The sequence below is a fragment of the Prunus dulcis genome, chromosome 1, assembly GCF_902201215.1.
Source record: "Prunus dulcis chromosome 1, ALMONDv2, whole genome shotgun sequence".
Classification (NCBI taxonomy): domain Eukaryota; kingdom Viridiplantae; phylum Streptophyta; class Magnoliopsida; order Rosales; family Rosaceae; genus Prunus; species Prunus dulcis.
In genome coordinates, this window is record NC_047650.1 from 1,130,446 (window position 1) to 1,146,826 (window position 16,381).

Sequence of the window (16,381 nt, forward strand, 5' to 3'; positions counted from 1 at the left end):
CATCCCACAAAACGCGCGACGAAACTTTTGTCGTTGCGCAAAGTTTCATGCAATTACGAAATTTTCGTCGTGCAGACATTTCATACACGAAGGATTCTCTCGTCCCTAAATTTCTGCGCGACGATCCCTTCCGTCGCGCAAGGATTGACACGACGAAACATTTATTGTCGCGAAAGGGTTGGCGAGACGTACGTTATGTGCGACGAATGTTTCCCCGTCGCTATTTTCGCTCGACCAATGAACAGTATTTGTCGCGCAAAGCCTTTCTTTACGACCTTTGCGCGACAATATTTTTGTCGCGAGTTTTTTTGCGCGACCAGATTCCTCTTTGTGCGACAAAAATTTTGTCGTTGCGCAATCTATAAAATGTAATAGTGAACTTTCAATTCTTCATAAAAAAAAGTGTTAATATAATGTTGTCACAAACTAAAGAAAATTTTGTTATTATATATTCAAAATTGGTTTCTTTTTAAAAAACTTTTTAAAGAGTTTTTACTAAATTAATTCTTATCGTAATTAATTTTATTCATTTTATTTTACTAAATTATTGAAAAATATTTAAAATATAATTATTAATTTGTAAACTATTGAACTCCACTGCAGGTGAAACTACAGTTCAGTTCAATAGCTGTCGAAAAAATTCAATAAATTGAACTATTAAATTGAAATGAACTATTAAATAACTATTGCAGATGCTCTTAGAATTTTGCTACAATCAATCGAACACGCAACCATAATGTAAACAGTCCTAATATTTGGCAAACAAATCCTTGTAAGATCTTAAAAAAAACCTCACTTGCGTTGATTGTTTTTTATACAGAGTACAAAAAAATCAACGATAGCTTGGTGAAAGGGCCATGTTTAAAAGCCCATTCAAGCCGTTGATTGTTTGCAAAACACAAAGGAAACTAGACTGTGGCATCTACTACTAGCAAGACTATTTTAAAGTTTAAACCCAGTACTTAATTTACATAGATATATACTTCCACCACAAGCACTGCTACTTAAGTCAAGTGGACACGGCAGGAAATCACATCTTTATATTCTCATTGAGCCTTGCAGCTGCGGTCACGGAAGCCGCCACTCCCCCAGGACGCGTTCCCATTTCCGGGTTGTTTCGGAGCTCAGCACTCGCAATTCCTTCAGCATCCTGCCTCGTCGCTGCCTTGTCCGCGGGCAGTTTCTCAGTAGCACCCTTCACCAGGCAAAACCACACAAAACTTCTATCATATACCTTAGCCCACAACAACCCACATACCTAGTAGTCATGAACCGTATGATGAAATGCCCGACTTACCGAGAGGACATCTGTGAGCTTGATCTTGTCCTGCTCCCTCAGAGTCCCGGCATTGTATGCTGCCGCAGATTGAGCCATGGCAGCTAGCCCACCTGGGCTTATCACATTGCTGCCCGTGGCTCTCACCTCCGCAGCCTGAATGGCTGCGGCATCACTTTGATCGATTGGCTTATCACCGGCTGTTTGGGCGGACGCTTCCAGTGCTTCCCCGATAGTGATTGCGTTCTGCTCCATAAATCCCCCCGCAGCTACCTGAGACACTGGCGTGGGCTGCACATACTGCCCAATCACCTAACCACACCCAAAAACAAAAGGGTCACCCTTTATCCATTCAATACACATTGAAAACTTGATGTTACACGTAAAAGGTTCACTCAATGGTCAATAGTCCAAATTGAACCTTGCAACATATCGTATGTTATGTTTGTATATTGTCAAGCTACTGATCTGATATCATAAAAGAATCTGACCTAAAATATATATACAAAAGATCAATAGTCCAAATTTTCTTGTTTGACGTAACATGTTACATCTTGAATAGTATTGACAATTATAAAATTAAATAAAATTTAGCTGATTAGTAAATTCACAAATCACAGTGTACATGTTACGCAGTGTATAACATAATATATAACGTGTGGAATAAGTATGAATAACATAATATATAATGTCTTCAAATAGTATGAACAACATAATAAAAAAGTACTGATTTTCGGATTGATCAAACATAGCAAATCAGATCAAGCTTTAGCTAGAGATGAGAGGGAAACCTGTCCACCAACTGCTTCAGTGACGATGCGGCTTCCAGGGACATCAGTCTCTGTGACAGTGACACCTTCATTTCCACCAACATCCGTGGCCTGGTCATGGCGAATAAGGCCGGATCTTTCGTTTCGGGTGGCGGCCGACTGCATGACAGCGGCCGGACCGCCCTTCTGGGTCTGCCCAAACACCATGGTCTCAGCGGTCTGCATCATGTTAGCATGTTGTGGTGCAATGGGCTTCTTTGCGAGGTCCGCAGAGACGGAAAAGACGTCGCCGTATTTGATGGGCTGAGGCTTGTCCTGCTGTTTGTCTTCCTGAGGCCTCCGTGGCTGTTCCTGGCTCATTTTGTTGTATTAGTTTGAGATCACAATTACAAGCTTTTGCAAAGGCTTTTGGTGCTTGAGAGATCGACCAGCTAAGCTTAGATTTGATATACACTCCCTACGGACGTACTTAAAGTTAGGGAAGATCGGAAGAGTTTTAATATATATCCCGATATAGTTGTGGAGCGTAATTGACACGTGGTTTTGTTGACACACGTGTCAAGAGAAAAGCCAGGACAGTTTTGTTTGTAGCAGTACACGTGGCAGCAGGTTTGCAATTCTGGTGAGAACACTCCACTGACCGACTGGAAGCTCCGCGACACTTGTCATGTGTGCGTTCAGCTTATCAGATTAGGGTGCATTTTGAAATATATTTATTTCCTTTTCGAAATCTTCAAGGACTTTGTCATATATATGCAGTATCTAACTAATATTCTAATTGCATAATTATTAAACAAGAAACATCCGAGCCTAGTAAGGATAAGGATTCAAAGATTTGACGGCTTATATGACAATTTGGTATATATATATACGTTTTGGAAATATTTTTGCTCATTATTTTAATTTAAGATGTATTTTTATTATTCTTCTTAACACTTGATATGTGTTTATTGACATAACTATAGTTAACTCTTTATTTTGTATTAATGAAACAATGATTATGTCAATAGACACGTGTTAAGTATTGAGAATGGTGGTAATGATACATTTTGAGTTAAAGTGGTGAACAAAAATACCTCTATAAGTTTTACATTCTATCCGATATGTCAAATTAAAACTTGATTTTATTACATTAGTGTTGATTTGTTTATTACCTTCTAGGCCCGTTAATTGAAAAAATAATCAAATAATATCACAAAGTAAAATATTCAAAAATAAGAAGAGAAACGAGAAATGTTATTCCATGTTAGATTTAACATTTCAGTTGGCGTGAGTCTCTATTATTCTTCATTGCTAAAAATTCCATGTTAAATTTAGGGAGATGCTTAATCAAATTACTAGGTTTTTAAAAAGCCAATATAGATCAAGGCAAAGCAGACATTGATTGTGATGCAAGGATTGCAGATCAAGCCCAAGAGCGAACAAAGAGGAAAAGCCACAAACAATATCAACATCTACACCATGTCAAAATATATCCAACAATCAAACGATATCGGCTCATCCTAAGCTAGGATGGCAACCGAGGTCAATCACAAATACGACAGCACTTAGCTGCATACAACTTATTTAACATTATAAATACAACAACACTTGAGGAACAGCTGCATCGAGGAAGATGGCCATTGCCACTTATTGTATTGTACTGGAAGATTTATCGATCATCCTTCGTTTCAATATATACTCAACCATTTGGAACAGCCCTCTGTGTCGGTGTGGAATTCATTGACCTGCAACCTCCAACCCATTGGCTCTGCAAAATGAAGTATGATTAAAAACCGAGAGGAAAGGGATGACAAAGACTCCTCTCTTACCAGTAGATAATGGAAAAACTGATTCAAACCATAGCTGTATGTTTTTATTTATTTATTTATAAAACTGAGAGAATTGTTGATGTTTTTGTGAAAGAAAATGCTAGTCATACCACATTTATATACAACCTTATGTACCACATCTCTAATAGAGGCGGGCCCCATTGTGTTGGTGGGCTCCACCTCTATTAGATAGATGGTAATATAAGGTGGTATGCAAATGTGGTATGCCTAATATTGCTCATTTATAAGATGTGGATGCATAAAACTTATTCTACTAATTCGATCATTTTTAATGCGATTAGTGGGGACAAGTTTTAGACATAACCTCATATGAATATATAGTCCCCCTCAATCCTTCAAATTACAAGACAACATCCATAATTTTCTTTGATTGAAGATGAAATCTAGTTATTTAACTAAATCTAACCTAGTCCAGTCTAATCCTTCATATCAAACATGACCAAAGTTTACCAATTCTCATCCCAACAAAACATGCTAAAAAAGGGAAAATATTGATTTTCTAGTAGTGATGGTCCTAATGGATGAGGCGACGAGGATGAATGGTCATCTCCCACTCCCTCGATTGGTCTACAAAGGCCAAAATGTTTTTTTTTTAATTTTTAATTTTTGATTTGAGATTAATGATTTACGAGCTCTAAAATACTTACTCGGAATTGAAGTAGCAATGTCAAAAACTGGTATATTTTTGTCTCAAAGGATGTATGTGATGAATTTACTAATTGAAACAAGAATGCTTGGATGCAAGCCTGCTAACACACCCATTGAGATGAATCACAAGTTGTGTGAAGACATGGACCGGGTGCCTACCAATAAGGAATAATACTAGTGCCTTATTGGAAGGTTGATATATTTGGCACACATAAGACCATATATTGCATACGCTGTAAGTGTGGTTAGTTAATTTATGCATTCTCCCAGTGTTTCTAATAGGAATGCAGTTGATCGGATCTTAAGGTACTTAAAGTCAGCCCTTGGAAATGAACTAATGTTCTCCAAGAATGGAAATCTTGAAGTGATTGGATATAAAAATGTTGACTGGGTCAGTTCCATTACAGATAGACGCTCTACATCATGTTACCTTACAGGTGTTGGAGGTAACCTTATCACTTGGCAGAGTAAAAAATAAAATGTGGTTTCCAAGTCTAGTGCATGGCTCAAGGAGTCTATGAATTATTATGGATCAGAAGACTCTTAATATAATTGGGTTTCAAACCAGAAAAGTCAATGGAGTTACATTGTGACAACAAGTTAGTTATCGACATTGCTCATAATTCAATTCAACATGATTGAACTAAACATGTTGAGGTGGATAGACATTTCATCAAAGAAAAAATTTGGAACATGATCATCTGTCTACCCTTTGTAAAATCAGAAGATCAATTGGCGAATGTCTTAACAAAAGTTGTCTGTGGAAGAGTGTTTTATGACTCACTTACCAAGTTGGGCATTGGTGATGCATATGCACCAACTTGAGGAGGAGTGTTGACGTGAGCTATCCTAATTAATCAAGGAGATTTATTTCCTTGATTAATTAGGAGATTTACTTTCTTATTTTATATAGTTGACATATCCTTGTATATTTAGGAGATATTCTCTTAATTGTTTACTGTATCTATTTCTTTATATTTGGGAGGAGTGTTTATTGTATCCTTGTATATTTAGGAGATATTATCCTCATTTCTTCTTCGTTCTTCATGGCACATCTCTCTTTTTCTGTAGGGCGGCAAATCAACTTGAAAATCGGCCAAACTGGTCTTCTAGTTTGGTCAGGTTTTATTTTTTATTTTTTTGGAAAATCGGTTTGAAAACTGGATTATCCAGTCCAGTTCACAGTGCACATGTTGGAAATCCTCCATTCACCTAAACCAAACCGGCCAAGGGAACAAGCAAAATATTACAAAAACTAGAGTAACTAGTTCACTGTAGTAACAAATCCCTTACAAAATCTGTAGTAACTATTTCAACTCTTAGGGCTAGTCAAATTACTAAAATTTTTGCCAATATAAATTAATTAAAGGCGCCAACAAAGTCTAACTCAGTGAAAAGGGGCCTTAACTTCCAGACCAATTGTCTTAGGTTCGAACTCAAATGACACATCGGTAATGTGTGTGAGAAACCCCCTCCCTTTTGTAATTTAGATTATCACTTGTATTCAAAGTATTCAAACAGTTAATTAAAGGCAAAGCAAACATTGCCTGTGATGCAAGAATTGCAGATCAAGCCCAAGAAGCGAACAAAGGGCACAAGCCACAAACAAATGTCACTTGGTAATAAACTCTGCATTCAACATCTACCATATCAAAATATCCAACAACCATAGTATGCAAATCCATACAAGGACACTTGAGGTGTACAGCTGCATACTACAAGAACCCCCGAGGTACAACTGGATAGATGAAAATGGCCATTGCAACTTATTGTCTGTACTGTAAGATTTACAGATCGTCTGCTTCATGTGAATCTACTTGACCATTTTGAGCAGCCTTCTGTGTCGGCATCAAGTTCATTGACCTGCAACCTCCAATCCATTGCCTGCACAATGAAGTATGATTCAAAAACTGAGAGGAGAGCAGTGACAAAGATTCTTCCCTTCCTAATAGTAAGATACTGGGAAAACTGATTGAAAAGCAAGTATATATATAATCTGTATGCATAAAAAGGTCAGAGGATTGTAGATGCTTTTCTGCAACAGAATCATCTTTCAACTTTGAAATGATGTATGCAATTTGATACTTTGTTTAATTTTTCAATTCGTTTCATAACAGATCATGTTGATCTTGTCATTTTGTTCCAAAACAAATTGATCAGGGCATGCTTATCCAAATATGAATTTTAGTTTATTAGTATGCTCTCCCCTAAGTTTTAATCTTGAAATCAACAAAATATAATAATTGGGACTAGAAAAGCTTACCATCGGGATCAAAGAAAAAGACTTGCTTGACCTTACCATCAGGTAGGGACTTCTCAAATGTCTGAATTCCCTTGTCCTGCACAACCAATTTGGGAACATCATAGAGAGGAGGAAAATATAAATTTTTATTTTTAAAAAAATAAAAAATACATGACAAAGCTTTGAACCAGGGTTGGCTCAGAGGAGAGGCACACACAAGCTTCGTCTTCTGAACAAAGGCCCGGACCTATTTCAGCCTTTTTTTAAAAACCGAATTTTCTTTTTAAGGGAGAAAATTGCACCAATCAAGTTCTTAAAGTTTACCAATTCCCATCCCAACAAAACAAGCTAAAAAAGGGAAATTTTTATTTTTATTTTTCTAGTAGATGATGGTCTTGATGGATGAGATCATGAGGATGAATAGTCATCTCCCACTCCCTCATTTGGTCTACAAAGGCCAAAATGAATTTTTTTTTGTTTTTGGTTTTTGCTCTCCCACAATTTATTTATGTAGTTTGATTTTGATGCCAAGACTCGTCCACTGTGTTTCAGGTATGTTAAACGTGTTCTGTTTCGTGTGTAGTATATATAAAGAGGAAATGAAGAAGCTGGACGGTAGAAGGAAAGTGAGGCAAGAAGAATGCTGAATATTTTGGATGGGAAAATGGAGGAAGAAAAGCAAACAAAGCCAAGAGCTTATATCAAATAGAACAATCATCTATGATTGCAATTCAAATTTCTAGACTCTATAAAATTCCATAACCAGCACCCAATTGAAATTTCAACAATCAAACTGCGCAAAATTCAACTCCTATTCATAATCCAAAATCAAATCCAACTAGCAACAATAAAAAAAAAAGATCTTCAATTCATAAAAAACCCAAAATGATAGTTGAAAATGGATGCAAAGTAGCATACCTTGAGGGTTTGGACAAAGGAGTGGAAATTAGAGACGGAGAAGCAGACATGGTGGCCTCTGGGGAGATGGCTTGGGTCAGCTACAGGTGACGTGGCGCTCCAGGGTCCTTCTGGAAGGTTGTAATCTGGGTTCCTCTCGATGAGGTGGAAGGCAAAAGCTCCAGGGCCCTTGAGCCATATCACCTTGAATTCCAAGTTTGGGCTCTCAATCTCCTCAAACCCAAATATCTACCACCACCAACACCAATTAGCTTGTCAAAATTAAAGTGATTATAGAAAATGAAAAGGAAAAATTGGAAGCTTGAAGAAACAACCTCTTTGTAGAAATTGGCGAGGCGCCTGATATCGGAGGATTCCCTGGAAATATGGTTGAGACTCACTCCTTCTGCTACTGCTGCCGCCATTTCTTCTAATCGCCTATTTGGTAATCTGTTTGGGGCTGTAGCTTTTATTCTATTTATTGTTTTTGACTACTTTTTTTTAACTTCTTTTTATATATGAAAACGACGTCGTGGGACGTCATTGCTTAGTAGACACAATGGGCAAGGCCTTCTTCAACCACCGCAAATTTCGAACTTAAAACTTCCAAAAAAATAAAATTTTAGTATCATAAGGTAAAATTGTAATTGACCCCATTATTCTGTACTGTAAATCTTCTAGACTAAATGATCATTCACCTGTTGTTTTATATTGTAGCTAAGTACCAATCAAGCATTGCAAATCTACGATGTTGTGTATCTATTTTCTTGGAAAGAATAATAATGACAAAAATAATGGTTAGAAGGTATCAATTCATCACCAATAATCTCTACACGAGCAATGACCATCTCTAAAGCGATGAAAGCGATTGTTATCTCTCACAATAATTTCTCTACCTACAATGCCTGAGATGAATTTGATTGCACCATGGCAATCACCGCAGATCCTAAGGTTCTTTGTAATCCTTATAGGCACCCCGGGAGGGATGGCTATGAGGCCAAAAGCAAGGGCAATCTTCTCGCTGTGGTACCAAACTTCTGATACTTTTTCTTCTTCTTCTAAATCAAACAGCGCAAAATTGGTATCGGCAATGTACCCAGCTTTCTCCATTTCCCTCCTTAACTTGGTTAGCATTGCCTGAATCTCCGAATTCCTTTCGTGGGAGGTGTCCTTCGCTTGGAAGATGTGGACTGCATTCTTGACGGCGATCCAACTGTAGCCTGCACCCTTCTTGATCCCGACATCTTTCATCCCCTTTCTCACAAGAGTGGCCTCTTCCCACCTGCAATACATTCATTGTCAAACATAAATCAGTTTGTTCAAATATATGGGGGGCAAAGGGCCCCGATAATGAAAGCAAAACAATGCCTCTATGGCTCCTACATCATAGATTCAAAACCATAGTTTCTAGCCTCTTAGGATTCTGGGTATACATTGCTTATGCAACATACAGATGCTAATGGAATTGAAAATGATGAATCTACCATCAAAGAAGTAAACATTTGGTAAGCATTTTTTGTACCTGCCAGCAGCTGCAAACATATTAGAAAGAATCACGTGGTTGCCAGAGTCTTTAGGATCAAGTTCAAATAACTTATCAGCTGCAACCCTCCCCAATTCTGTCTTCCTATACATTTTGCAAGCCCCGAGAAGTGCCCCCCAAATAGAAATTGTTGGACGAATTGGCATCTTTGTAATAAACTCATAAGCACGCTCTACCATCCCAGCTCTTCCAAGCAAGTCCACAACACATGCATAATGCTCTGCCCCTGGTTCAATTCCGTACTTTGCTTTCATTGACTCAAAGATCTGCATCCCTGTTTCCACGGCCCCTGCCCTACTGCATGCCGATAATACACAAACCAAGGTAACGTAATTGGGTTTAACCTCATGACTTCGGACGGTCATTTCCTCAAACAATGCCAAAGCCATGTTGGCATGTCCTTGATGCGCATACCCGCCTACCATCGCGTTCCAAGAGATCAAGTTCCTTGAAGGCATCCCATTGAAGGCGCGCTTGGCATCTTCTATACTCCCACATTTTCCATACATGTCAACAAGTGCACTCCCAACAAAGAGATTTCCCTCGACACATGCCTTCACGGCAATTGCATGAACTGACCTACCCTGTTCAAGCCATGCAAGCCCAGAACAAGCACTTAGAACACTCGAAACCATGAAATCAGTCGGCTCAACCCCTTCTTTCCTAGCCCGCAAAAATAACTCACATGCCATCTCCTCCTCATCATTTTGCACACACGCAGCCACCAAAGAACACCAAGAAACATCATTGCGCTTATCAATTGTATCAAAAACCATCATAGAAGACCCAACCTCCCTGCACTTCCCATAAAAGTCAATAAGCCCATTTAAAACCGACACATCTTTCCCAAACCCGCATCTCATGACAAACCCATGTAACTGTCTCCCGAGCTCCAAATTCGACGTATCCGAACACGCATTGAGAAATGCACAGAACGTAATCGAATTAGGCTCCCCGCCCGCCCGCAGAAACTCAATAAACTTGTAAACTGCATTTTGCGGCCGCCCGCCCAGCACAGCATTAGACATGTACGCATTCCACGTCGCAAGGTTTCTCTCAGGCATTTCATCAAACACTTTCCGAGCCTCGTCCCGCAGACCCGTTTTGCAGTACATATCAAAAGCACTGCAGCCAACAAAGACATCGCATATCTGCCCGGCCTTAACCGCAAGCGCATGGACCTGTTTTCCGGTGGCAGGCAAGCGGAGCGACCCAGAGGCCTTGAAGGCGCAGGGGAAGGTGAAGTCATTGGGCTGGACAGACTCGCGTAGCATGTTAGCGAAGTGGAGTATGGCGGAGGCGAAATGACCGTTTTGGACAGAACCGGCGATGAGGGCGGTCCAGGTGACGACGGAGCGAGAGGGGTTGAGTTGGAGGACGAGTTGGGCTGAGTCGGGGAGGTCGAGTTTGGAATACATGTTGACGAGGTGGTTGGAGAGGAAGGAAGGGAGTGGGGCGTCGAGGGTTCTGATCATCTGGGCATGTGCCGCTCTGCCGAGCCGAGTGGACTGAGTCGACAAGGCTGATTGGACCAGGGAGGCGAGCGAGTTGGGAGTGAGGAATGGCATTGTTGGTAATTGCGGTCATGGTTTGGGAGTTAGAGGAGCATGAAGAGCGTTTGTGATATTTCTTCACCAGGGATTTCTGTCAATGAAGATGGTTTGAACCTTATTGGCGGTTTATGTTAACGACATGTCGTTCAGACCTCAGGGTTCGGATTTGACTGGAGTCTGCTGCAAGGTAGAGGTGCAAAACCGGACCAGGCCGGCCCAAATTCTGCACGAGCCTGCCCGTTTAAAGACGGCTCGGTATTATACACATTTTCATTTGATGTTGGGTTGAGCCAAAAATTTAGGATTTTTTATTTGTTGAATCAGGCTGTTTAACATTTAAATTCGTTATCAGTCCGGTTCAATTAAAAAGATTCTAAGTTCGAATCTCTTGTTCTCTTGATGAAAAGGAAACAAAAAATCCTTAGCAAGCTATGGAAGACCAACGCAGCCTACGCAGGCACCAAATTTCCTTATTAAATAAAATTGACTTAATAAGAAGCAAAACACATATGTATATAGAAAATTCTTGTGAAATGTGCGAAGACTTGCCAGACAAAAAACACAACTAAGTTGTCCTCCTGTTTCTAGCACCTCACATGAATCGCACCTTTCTCCGAGTCTATCTCTGTCCACTCCACACATTCCGCGCGCTCTCCCAACTCCAACTCCCCTGACGAACAAAAAGACTCAACAACAAAGTCTCTTCCTCTGTCTCTCTGTCTCTCTTTTCCTCCCTGCCCTCCTCATCCTCCGATCCAACACCGAGGCAGAGAGAAAGAAGAGAGAGTTCGGGCTAACCAATCGAGCGGGGTCGGGTCCAGAATCCAGTACTTGGATTCCATGGAACCCATCGACGTAGAAAAGTCTCGTCATGGTCGTCTGGAACAGGGCATCTCAGCGGTTCTATCTCGATGGAATGGCCTTGAAATGGCTGTCCAGAACCAGTGGGGTGGCCGAGACTCCACCCGCAAAGCGCAGCAACTCTCTGCCGATATTCTCTCTTGGTTCTCTCAATCCAGAGGTGGTTTTTTTATTTGATTCATTCACTTGCATTGCATGCATAGCATATTCACAGGCATCTAAGCACATTTTTCCAATTATATATCTATTGCAACTGTGAGGTTGTCTGAGAAGAGAACATTAATTTATGTGTACACGTGCAGCACCACCTTACGTTGAAGATCTAGAAAACTTGCTACATGAACGCATGCTTCTGTCTTTCAACACAGACATAGAGGACGGAAGCATCGAGGAGGTATATATATATATATAAACCACCCTCTCAAATGATTTAATTAGATTCAGCTTGTTTAATAATATGTTAATGATCTGTTTGGTATGTGACAGATTTCCAACTTAAACTTAGAATGTAAGCCTTGTATACAGCAACTCCAATTTAAATCTCGTGCATGTATAATTGAGTGGAAATATTTTCTCAACGAGAAATGGCTTCCTGCACAAAGAATTTCTGTGTGTGTATATAATTTATTGTCTGTGCATGCAGTTTTATATATTTGATCATCTGCTTATGAAGTAATTTTTCAATACAGGTGGCAGAACAATTGATGATTGTACATGAGGAATACTTGCATGGAAACCATTAGAGATATTTATGTGTTTTTTTTTAAAAAAAAAAATAGTCTGAAAGTACTGGTTAGGATACTTGGACATAGACAGAGTCAATTGAAATTGGCCAGCAATTCTACTTAGCTTCAAGCTTTGAATGAAAGCAAGTAGCATTACACAGGGAGACTAACACATAGGTACCTGAGACGAGAGCGGTCGAGATTCGATTGATTGAAGCCGATATGAGGAGGATTTCTACAGGGAATTGGATACATTAATATTTCTCAGCTTGACACAGAACCAAGAATTAAAAAGAGCATTTCAACAAATCAACATCTATGGGAAGAAGAAGGGTAACCCAGAGTCACAGGTAGTAAACTTTTGAGTACAAATATACTCAGTTGTAGTGTGTGATCACATTGCCTCTCTCTGGCAGTGTTATCAGTAACTTCCTTAATGGGTTTCCTCTGTTACAGTTCACTGTAAAAACTACATATATTTTACCTAAGAAACCATTAATTAATGGTATTAGTTTTCTGCCCTTTTGTCTTTATAGAAATTTTCTCCTGCTGGCTCCATAATTTTATTCCGTGAGAATGTATGAAATCTAACAAAACCTTCCAATCTGTAGAAGACGCTGAAAACTAGATATTAGACTATGTAGAGGATGACTTATTTCCAGATTGGAGCAAATAAGAGTGACTTGCCACCTCCATTTCTTTGTTGTGAGTGTTTGTCCCATGTTGAAATGTTAAGGGACCTAGCCTAGGTTTATGAGGAGTTGGGCTACTCCCCTAATAGCCAATTGGTTTTAGGGTGGAACTTTAACTTCCTTCATGGTATCAGAGCAAGACTTCACATGTTGGGCCCAACGGTCATACGTGCTCCCACTGTTGTGCGAAAGCGTCAACCAACTGTGAGGGAAAAATAAACAACAACTGGCAAGAGATAAAAAAGAACAAAACAACATCAACAAGAACAACAAGATTTATACTAGTTCGGCAATGTTACATCCAGTTTGGAGACGACGGAGTATTCCACTATAATCAAATGAGAGAATACAATAGTGTTTAACACTCAATTTCCCAAAGACCCAAGTAGCTCAAGCTCACACACTCATAATAGGAAGAGAAAACTGAAAATACAAAGCAAAAGCAAAGACAACTTGAGAGAATTTTCTTCTCTCTGCCGGATGGCTTCTTGCTATTTCTCTCTCCCTCTTCTCTCTCTCTCTCAGTCTTTGGTGCGGCTCAATCCCACTGGTGCTGCTGCCATGCTTCTCCATTTACAGAGAAGCCAACGGGTGAGTGGCAACTGCTTCAGTTATGAGGCCAGCAATGAAGTCAAAGTAAGCCATCAATGCTAGCCACCACTTTGTCTCCCCACATGCTACTGTCCCCTTTCTGCCAAAGCCAACCACCATTTGCAGAAGCCAATTCCAAATATCAAATTTAAGTAGCCGACAGCGCTTTGCACGTGGGTGCAATCTTGAGTAAATAATCAACATCTACGTCATCCAATATGTATTCACGTGTTAGGTTTGAAAGTTCGTCACACGTGCGAGGACTTGTTGAGAGTGTTTGTCCCATGTTGAAATGTTAAGGGACCTGGCTTGAGTTTATAAAGAGTTGGGCTACTCTCCCCATAGCCAATTAATTTTGAGGTGAAATTTCAACTTCCTTCATTCTTTAGATTGTTTCATTTCTTTTTGTTTTATTTATTTTTGGATGTGAACTTGTTTTCAGGTGGATGGTTAATTATTTGAATAAATTGTACGCCTATCATCCATTGCGTGTAATTTTCGTCTCAACTATTATTATTGACATAAATAAGTTTTTCAAAATGTGTAACATCCCACATCGACCAACGGAGAGGTGGGGATGTGCCTTATATGTACAGGCACATTTCCACCTCCATCTAGCACGAGACCTTTTGGGAGCTCATTGGCTTCGGAGTCATGGGAACTCTGAAGTTAAGCGAATCAGCTGACTGTCAAAACTAGTATGGTAATCGTACTCAAAGGTCTCTTTATTGGGATTGCTTATGTAGCAAGCATTTTTACTCATAAGCGTTTTTGCCATAAGCACTTTTTATTATTAGTATGTCGAAATTCTTATTAAAAATTCAAAGTTTCTTTTAAGTAAGTGTTTCTCCATAAAAAATTTACCGCTAAATAATTTTAGAAGTCTCAAACATGCCCTTAAACTACAAGATAATTTTGAAACATCTAATAATGTTCTCCTAAATATATGAACATAAATTTTATGGAAGTCTAATCATATCTAATATCTTAGAATTGAAGAAGAATCATCTAAGCTAACGGCTGATTCTCCAAGATTGATTTGGACTCTTATTTCTTATTGGACATGGATCTTTACTCTATGTATAAAGGTGACTCATCAACCCTTTCTTGAAGTGCTTCTCCTAGTCAATTTTTAAACTTTAGTTTTTCATTTACTCGTTAATCGAAGGGCTTCCCACAAATAGGCTCACTCTAATATGACATTAATACAAAAACCGTTATAGAACCTATTTGGAGAGAAAAACTCAAAACTAGCCATTTGTGATTTTCTAATTGGTTCCTATAAAAATTACACTAAGAACCAATTAGAAAATAACAAGTAGCTAGTTTTGAGTTTTTCTCTCCAAATTGACTCTATATGGGTTTTTGAATAAATAAAAGGCTTATTTACTGATTTACCCCTTGGAATTCGAGATCGCTCTCACTTAACCACTTGAAACTCAAATTTGCTCACTTTACTCCATGAATCTCTAAAAATTGTTGAAATTTTCTCACTTTACCACTTCTGTCCATTTCCGTCCATAAACTATTAAGTGTGCTGTGGTGGCATGGGCATTCTAGTAATTTTAGCCCTTCTACCTTCTATCTTCTCTCTTCTCTCTACCTCTCTCTCTCTCTCTCTCTCACTCCTATCACACCCCACCTAGGGATGGCAACGGGCCGGGTAGGGGCCGGATATGACAATACCATCCCCGTCCCCGCTCTCCATCCCCGCCCCCATCCCCGAACCAATCCCCGTTTAATAGGTTTCAGGGAATCCCCGTCCCCGTTCCCGTCGGAGGACTATTCCCCATACCCGCCCCGAATCCCCGATTTTTTTTGCACAAAAAATATTTATCATATATTTTAACATTAAGTTTCATATTAAATTATCATTCAACACATCCAAATTAACTATAAAGTTCAACTCAACTATTCAAAATCACATCAATATGAAATTCTAGAAAAGATTAGGAAGAATTAGGAGAGAGAGGTTAACTTAGGGTTAAACATAAATATTATAATTATATATTTATTTATTTAAATATAAACATATATATATTTTGGTCGGATTCGGGGATGGGGACACCAATACCATCCCTTCCCCATACCAGTCGGGGATTTTTTAAGTTCGGGGATCCCCATACCCGATAACCATTTGGCCCCGAAATCTCCCCCCATTAGGGTCGGGGACCAGACGGGGACCCGCCCCCGCGGGGATTTTTGCCATCCCTAACCCCACCCCTCCCTATTTTCTCTCTTTTATACTCTCTCTCTCTCTCTCTCTCTCTCTCTCTCTCAGTGCACCTCAATCGCAACCCATCCCTTCTCTCCCTCTGCCTCTCTATTCTCTCTCTTTGCCTCTCTCTCCCCGCCCCTCCCCAACCCCTATTGCACCCCACCCCTCCCATCTTATTTCTTCTCTATGCCTCTTTCTCTCACTCTCACTCATTCTGCTGAGAGAGAAGATGGGGAGTGGCTGTCGAGGAGATTTTTATTTATTTTTTTAAATTTTGACTGGTGGTGGTTTGGGTGTGTTGAGTAATTCCATTGAGGGATAAGTATCGGGCAAGGGTTAGGTCTGGGGAGGGGAGAGGAGGGGAGAGAAGAGAGAGGCAATGAGAGAGAGAGAGAGAGAGAGAGAGAGAGAGAGAGAGAGAGAGAGAAAGCCAAAGGGAGGGAAGAGGTAGGGTGCGATGAAGGTGCACTGGGGGTTGGGTCTAAGGAGGGGATGAGAGAGAGAGAGAGAGAGAGAGAGAGAGAGAGATAAGA

At 39.8% G+C, this 16,381-nt stretch overlaps 4 protein-coding genes across 4 annotated transcripts; 1 reads left to right on the top strand and 3 right to left on the bottom strand.

Annotated features, from left to right (window-relative positions):
- Nucleotides 1-737: 737 nt before the first annotated feature.
- LOC117627385 (late embryogenesis abundant protein D-34-like) lies at nt 738-2,542 on the bottom strand. The gene is made up of 3 exons (XM_034359461.1): nt 2,068-2,542; nt 1,298-1,588; nt 738-1,195 (listed from the first exon to the last, which is right to left on the bottom strand). The coding sequence occupies exons 1-3, from the start codon at nt 2,404-2,406 to the stop codon at nt 1,031-1,033; spliced, it is 795 nt and encodes a 264-aa protein (XP_034215352.1). The 5' UTR covers nt 2,407-2,542; the 3' UTR covers nt 738-1,030.
- A 3,580-nt stretch (nt 2,543-6,122) lies between these two features.
- Nucleotides 6,123-8,135, bottom strand: LOC117627399 (lactoylglutathione lyase). The gene is made up of 4 exons (XM_034359486.1): nt 8,001-8,135; nt 7,687-7,914; nt 6,790-6,865; nt 6,123-6,410 (listed from the first exon to the last, which is right to left on the bottom strand). The coding sequence occupies exons 1-4, from the start codon at nt 8,088-8,090 to the stop codon at nt 6,382-6,384; spliced, it is 423 nt and encodes a 140-aa protein (XP_034215377.1). The 5' UTR covers nt 8,091-8,135; the 3' UTR covers nt 6,123-6,381.
- Nucleotides 8,136-8,396: 261 nt separating this feature from the next.
- Nucleotides 8,397-10,899, bottom strand: LOC117614080 (pentatricopeptide repeat-containing protein At4g14850). Its single transcript, XM_034342762.1, has 2 exons — nt 9,188-10,899; nt 8,397-8,947 (listed from the first exon to the last, which is right to left on the bottom strand). The coding sequence occupies exons 1-2, from the start codon at nt 10,774-10,776 to the stop codon at nt 8,482-8,484; spliced, it is 2,055 nt and encodes a 684-aa protein (XP_034198653.1). The 5' UTR covers nt 10,777-10,899; the 3' UTR covers nt 8,397-8,481.
- A 566-nt stretch (nt 10,900-11,465) lies between these two features.
- Nucleotides 11,466-12,869, top strand: LOC117614926 (pre-rRNA-processing protein TSR2). Its single transcript, XM_034343862.1, has 3 exons — nt 11,466-11,782; nt 11,925-12,016; nt 12,312-12,869. The coding sequence occupies exons 1-3, from the start codon at nt 11,602-11,604 to the stop codon at nt 12,363-12,365; spliced, it is 327 nt and encodes a 108-aa protein (XP_034199753.1). The 5' UTR covers nt 11,466-11,601; the 3' UTR covers nt 12,366-12,869.
- The last annotated feature ends 3,512 nt before the right edge of the window (nt 12,870-16,381 follow it).

Coding starts and splice junctions, on each gene's coding strand:
- LOC117627399 (XM_034359486.1), bottom strand. CDS start 8,090: ATGGCGGCAGCAGTAGCAGAAGGAGTGAGTCTCAACCATATTTCCAGG. Junction 6,866..7,686: donor CCTTTGTCCAAACCCTCAAG/GTATGCTACTTT, acceptor TTGGTTGTGCAG/GACAAGGGAATTCAGACATT. Junction 6,411..6,789: donor CTTTTTCTTTGATCCCGATG/GTAAGCTTTTCT, acceptor TTCATTGTGCAG/GCAATGGATTGGAGGTTGCA.
- LOC117627385 (XM_034359461.1), bottom strand. CDS start 2,406: ATGAGCCAGGAACAGCCACGGAGGCCTCAGGAAGACAAACAGCAGGAC. Junction 1,589..2,067: donor CTGAAGCAGTTGGTGGACAG/GTTTCCCTCTCA, acceptor GGGTGTGGTTAG/GTGATTGGGCAGTATGTGCA. Junction 1,196..1,297: donor AGCTCACAGATGTCCTCTCG/GTAAGTCGGGCA, acceptor TGCCTGGTGAAG/GGTGCTACTGAGAAACTGCC.
- LOC117614926 (XM_034343862.1), top strand. CDS start 11,602: ATGGAACCCATCGACGTAGAAAAGTCTCGTCATGGTCGTCTGGAACAG. Junction 11,783..11,924: donor TTGGTTCTCTCAATCCAGAG/GTGGTTTTTTTA, acceptor GTACACGTGCAG/CACCACCTTACGTTGAAGAT. Junction 12,017..12,311: donor AGGACGGAAGCATCGAGGAG/GTATATATATAT, acceptor TTTTCAATACAG/GTGGCAGAACAATTGATGAT.
- LOC117614080 (XM_034342762.1), bottom strand. CDS start 10,776: ATGCCATTCCTCACTCCCAACTCGCTCGCCTCCCTGGTCCAATCAGCC. Junction 8,948..9,187: donor ATGTTTGCAGCTGCTGGCAG/GTACAAAAAATG, acceptor AATGTATTGCAG/GTGGGAAGAGGCCACTCTTG.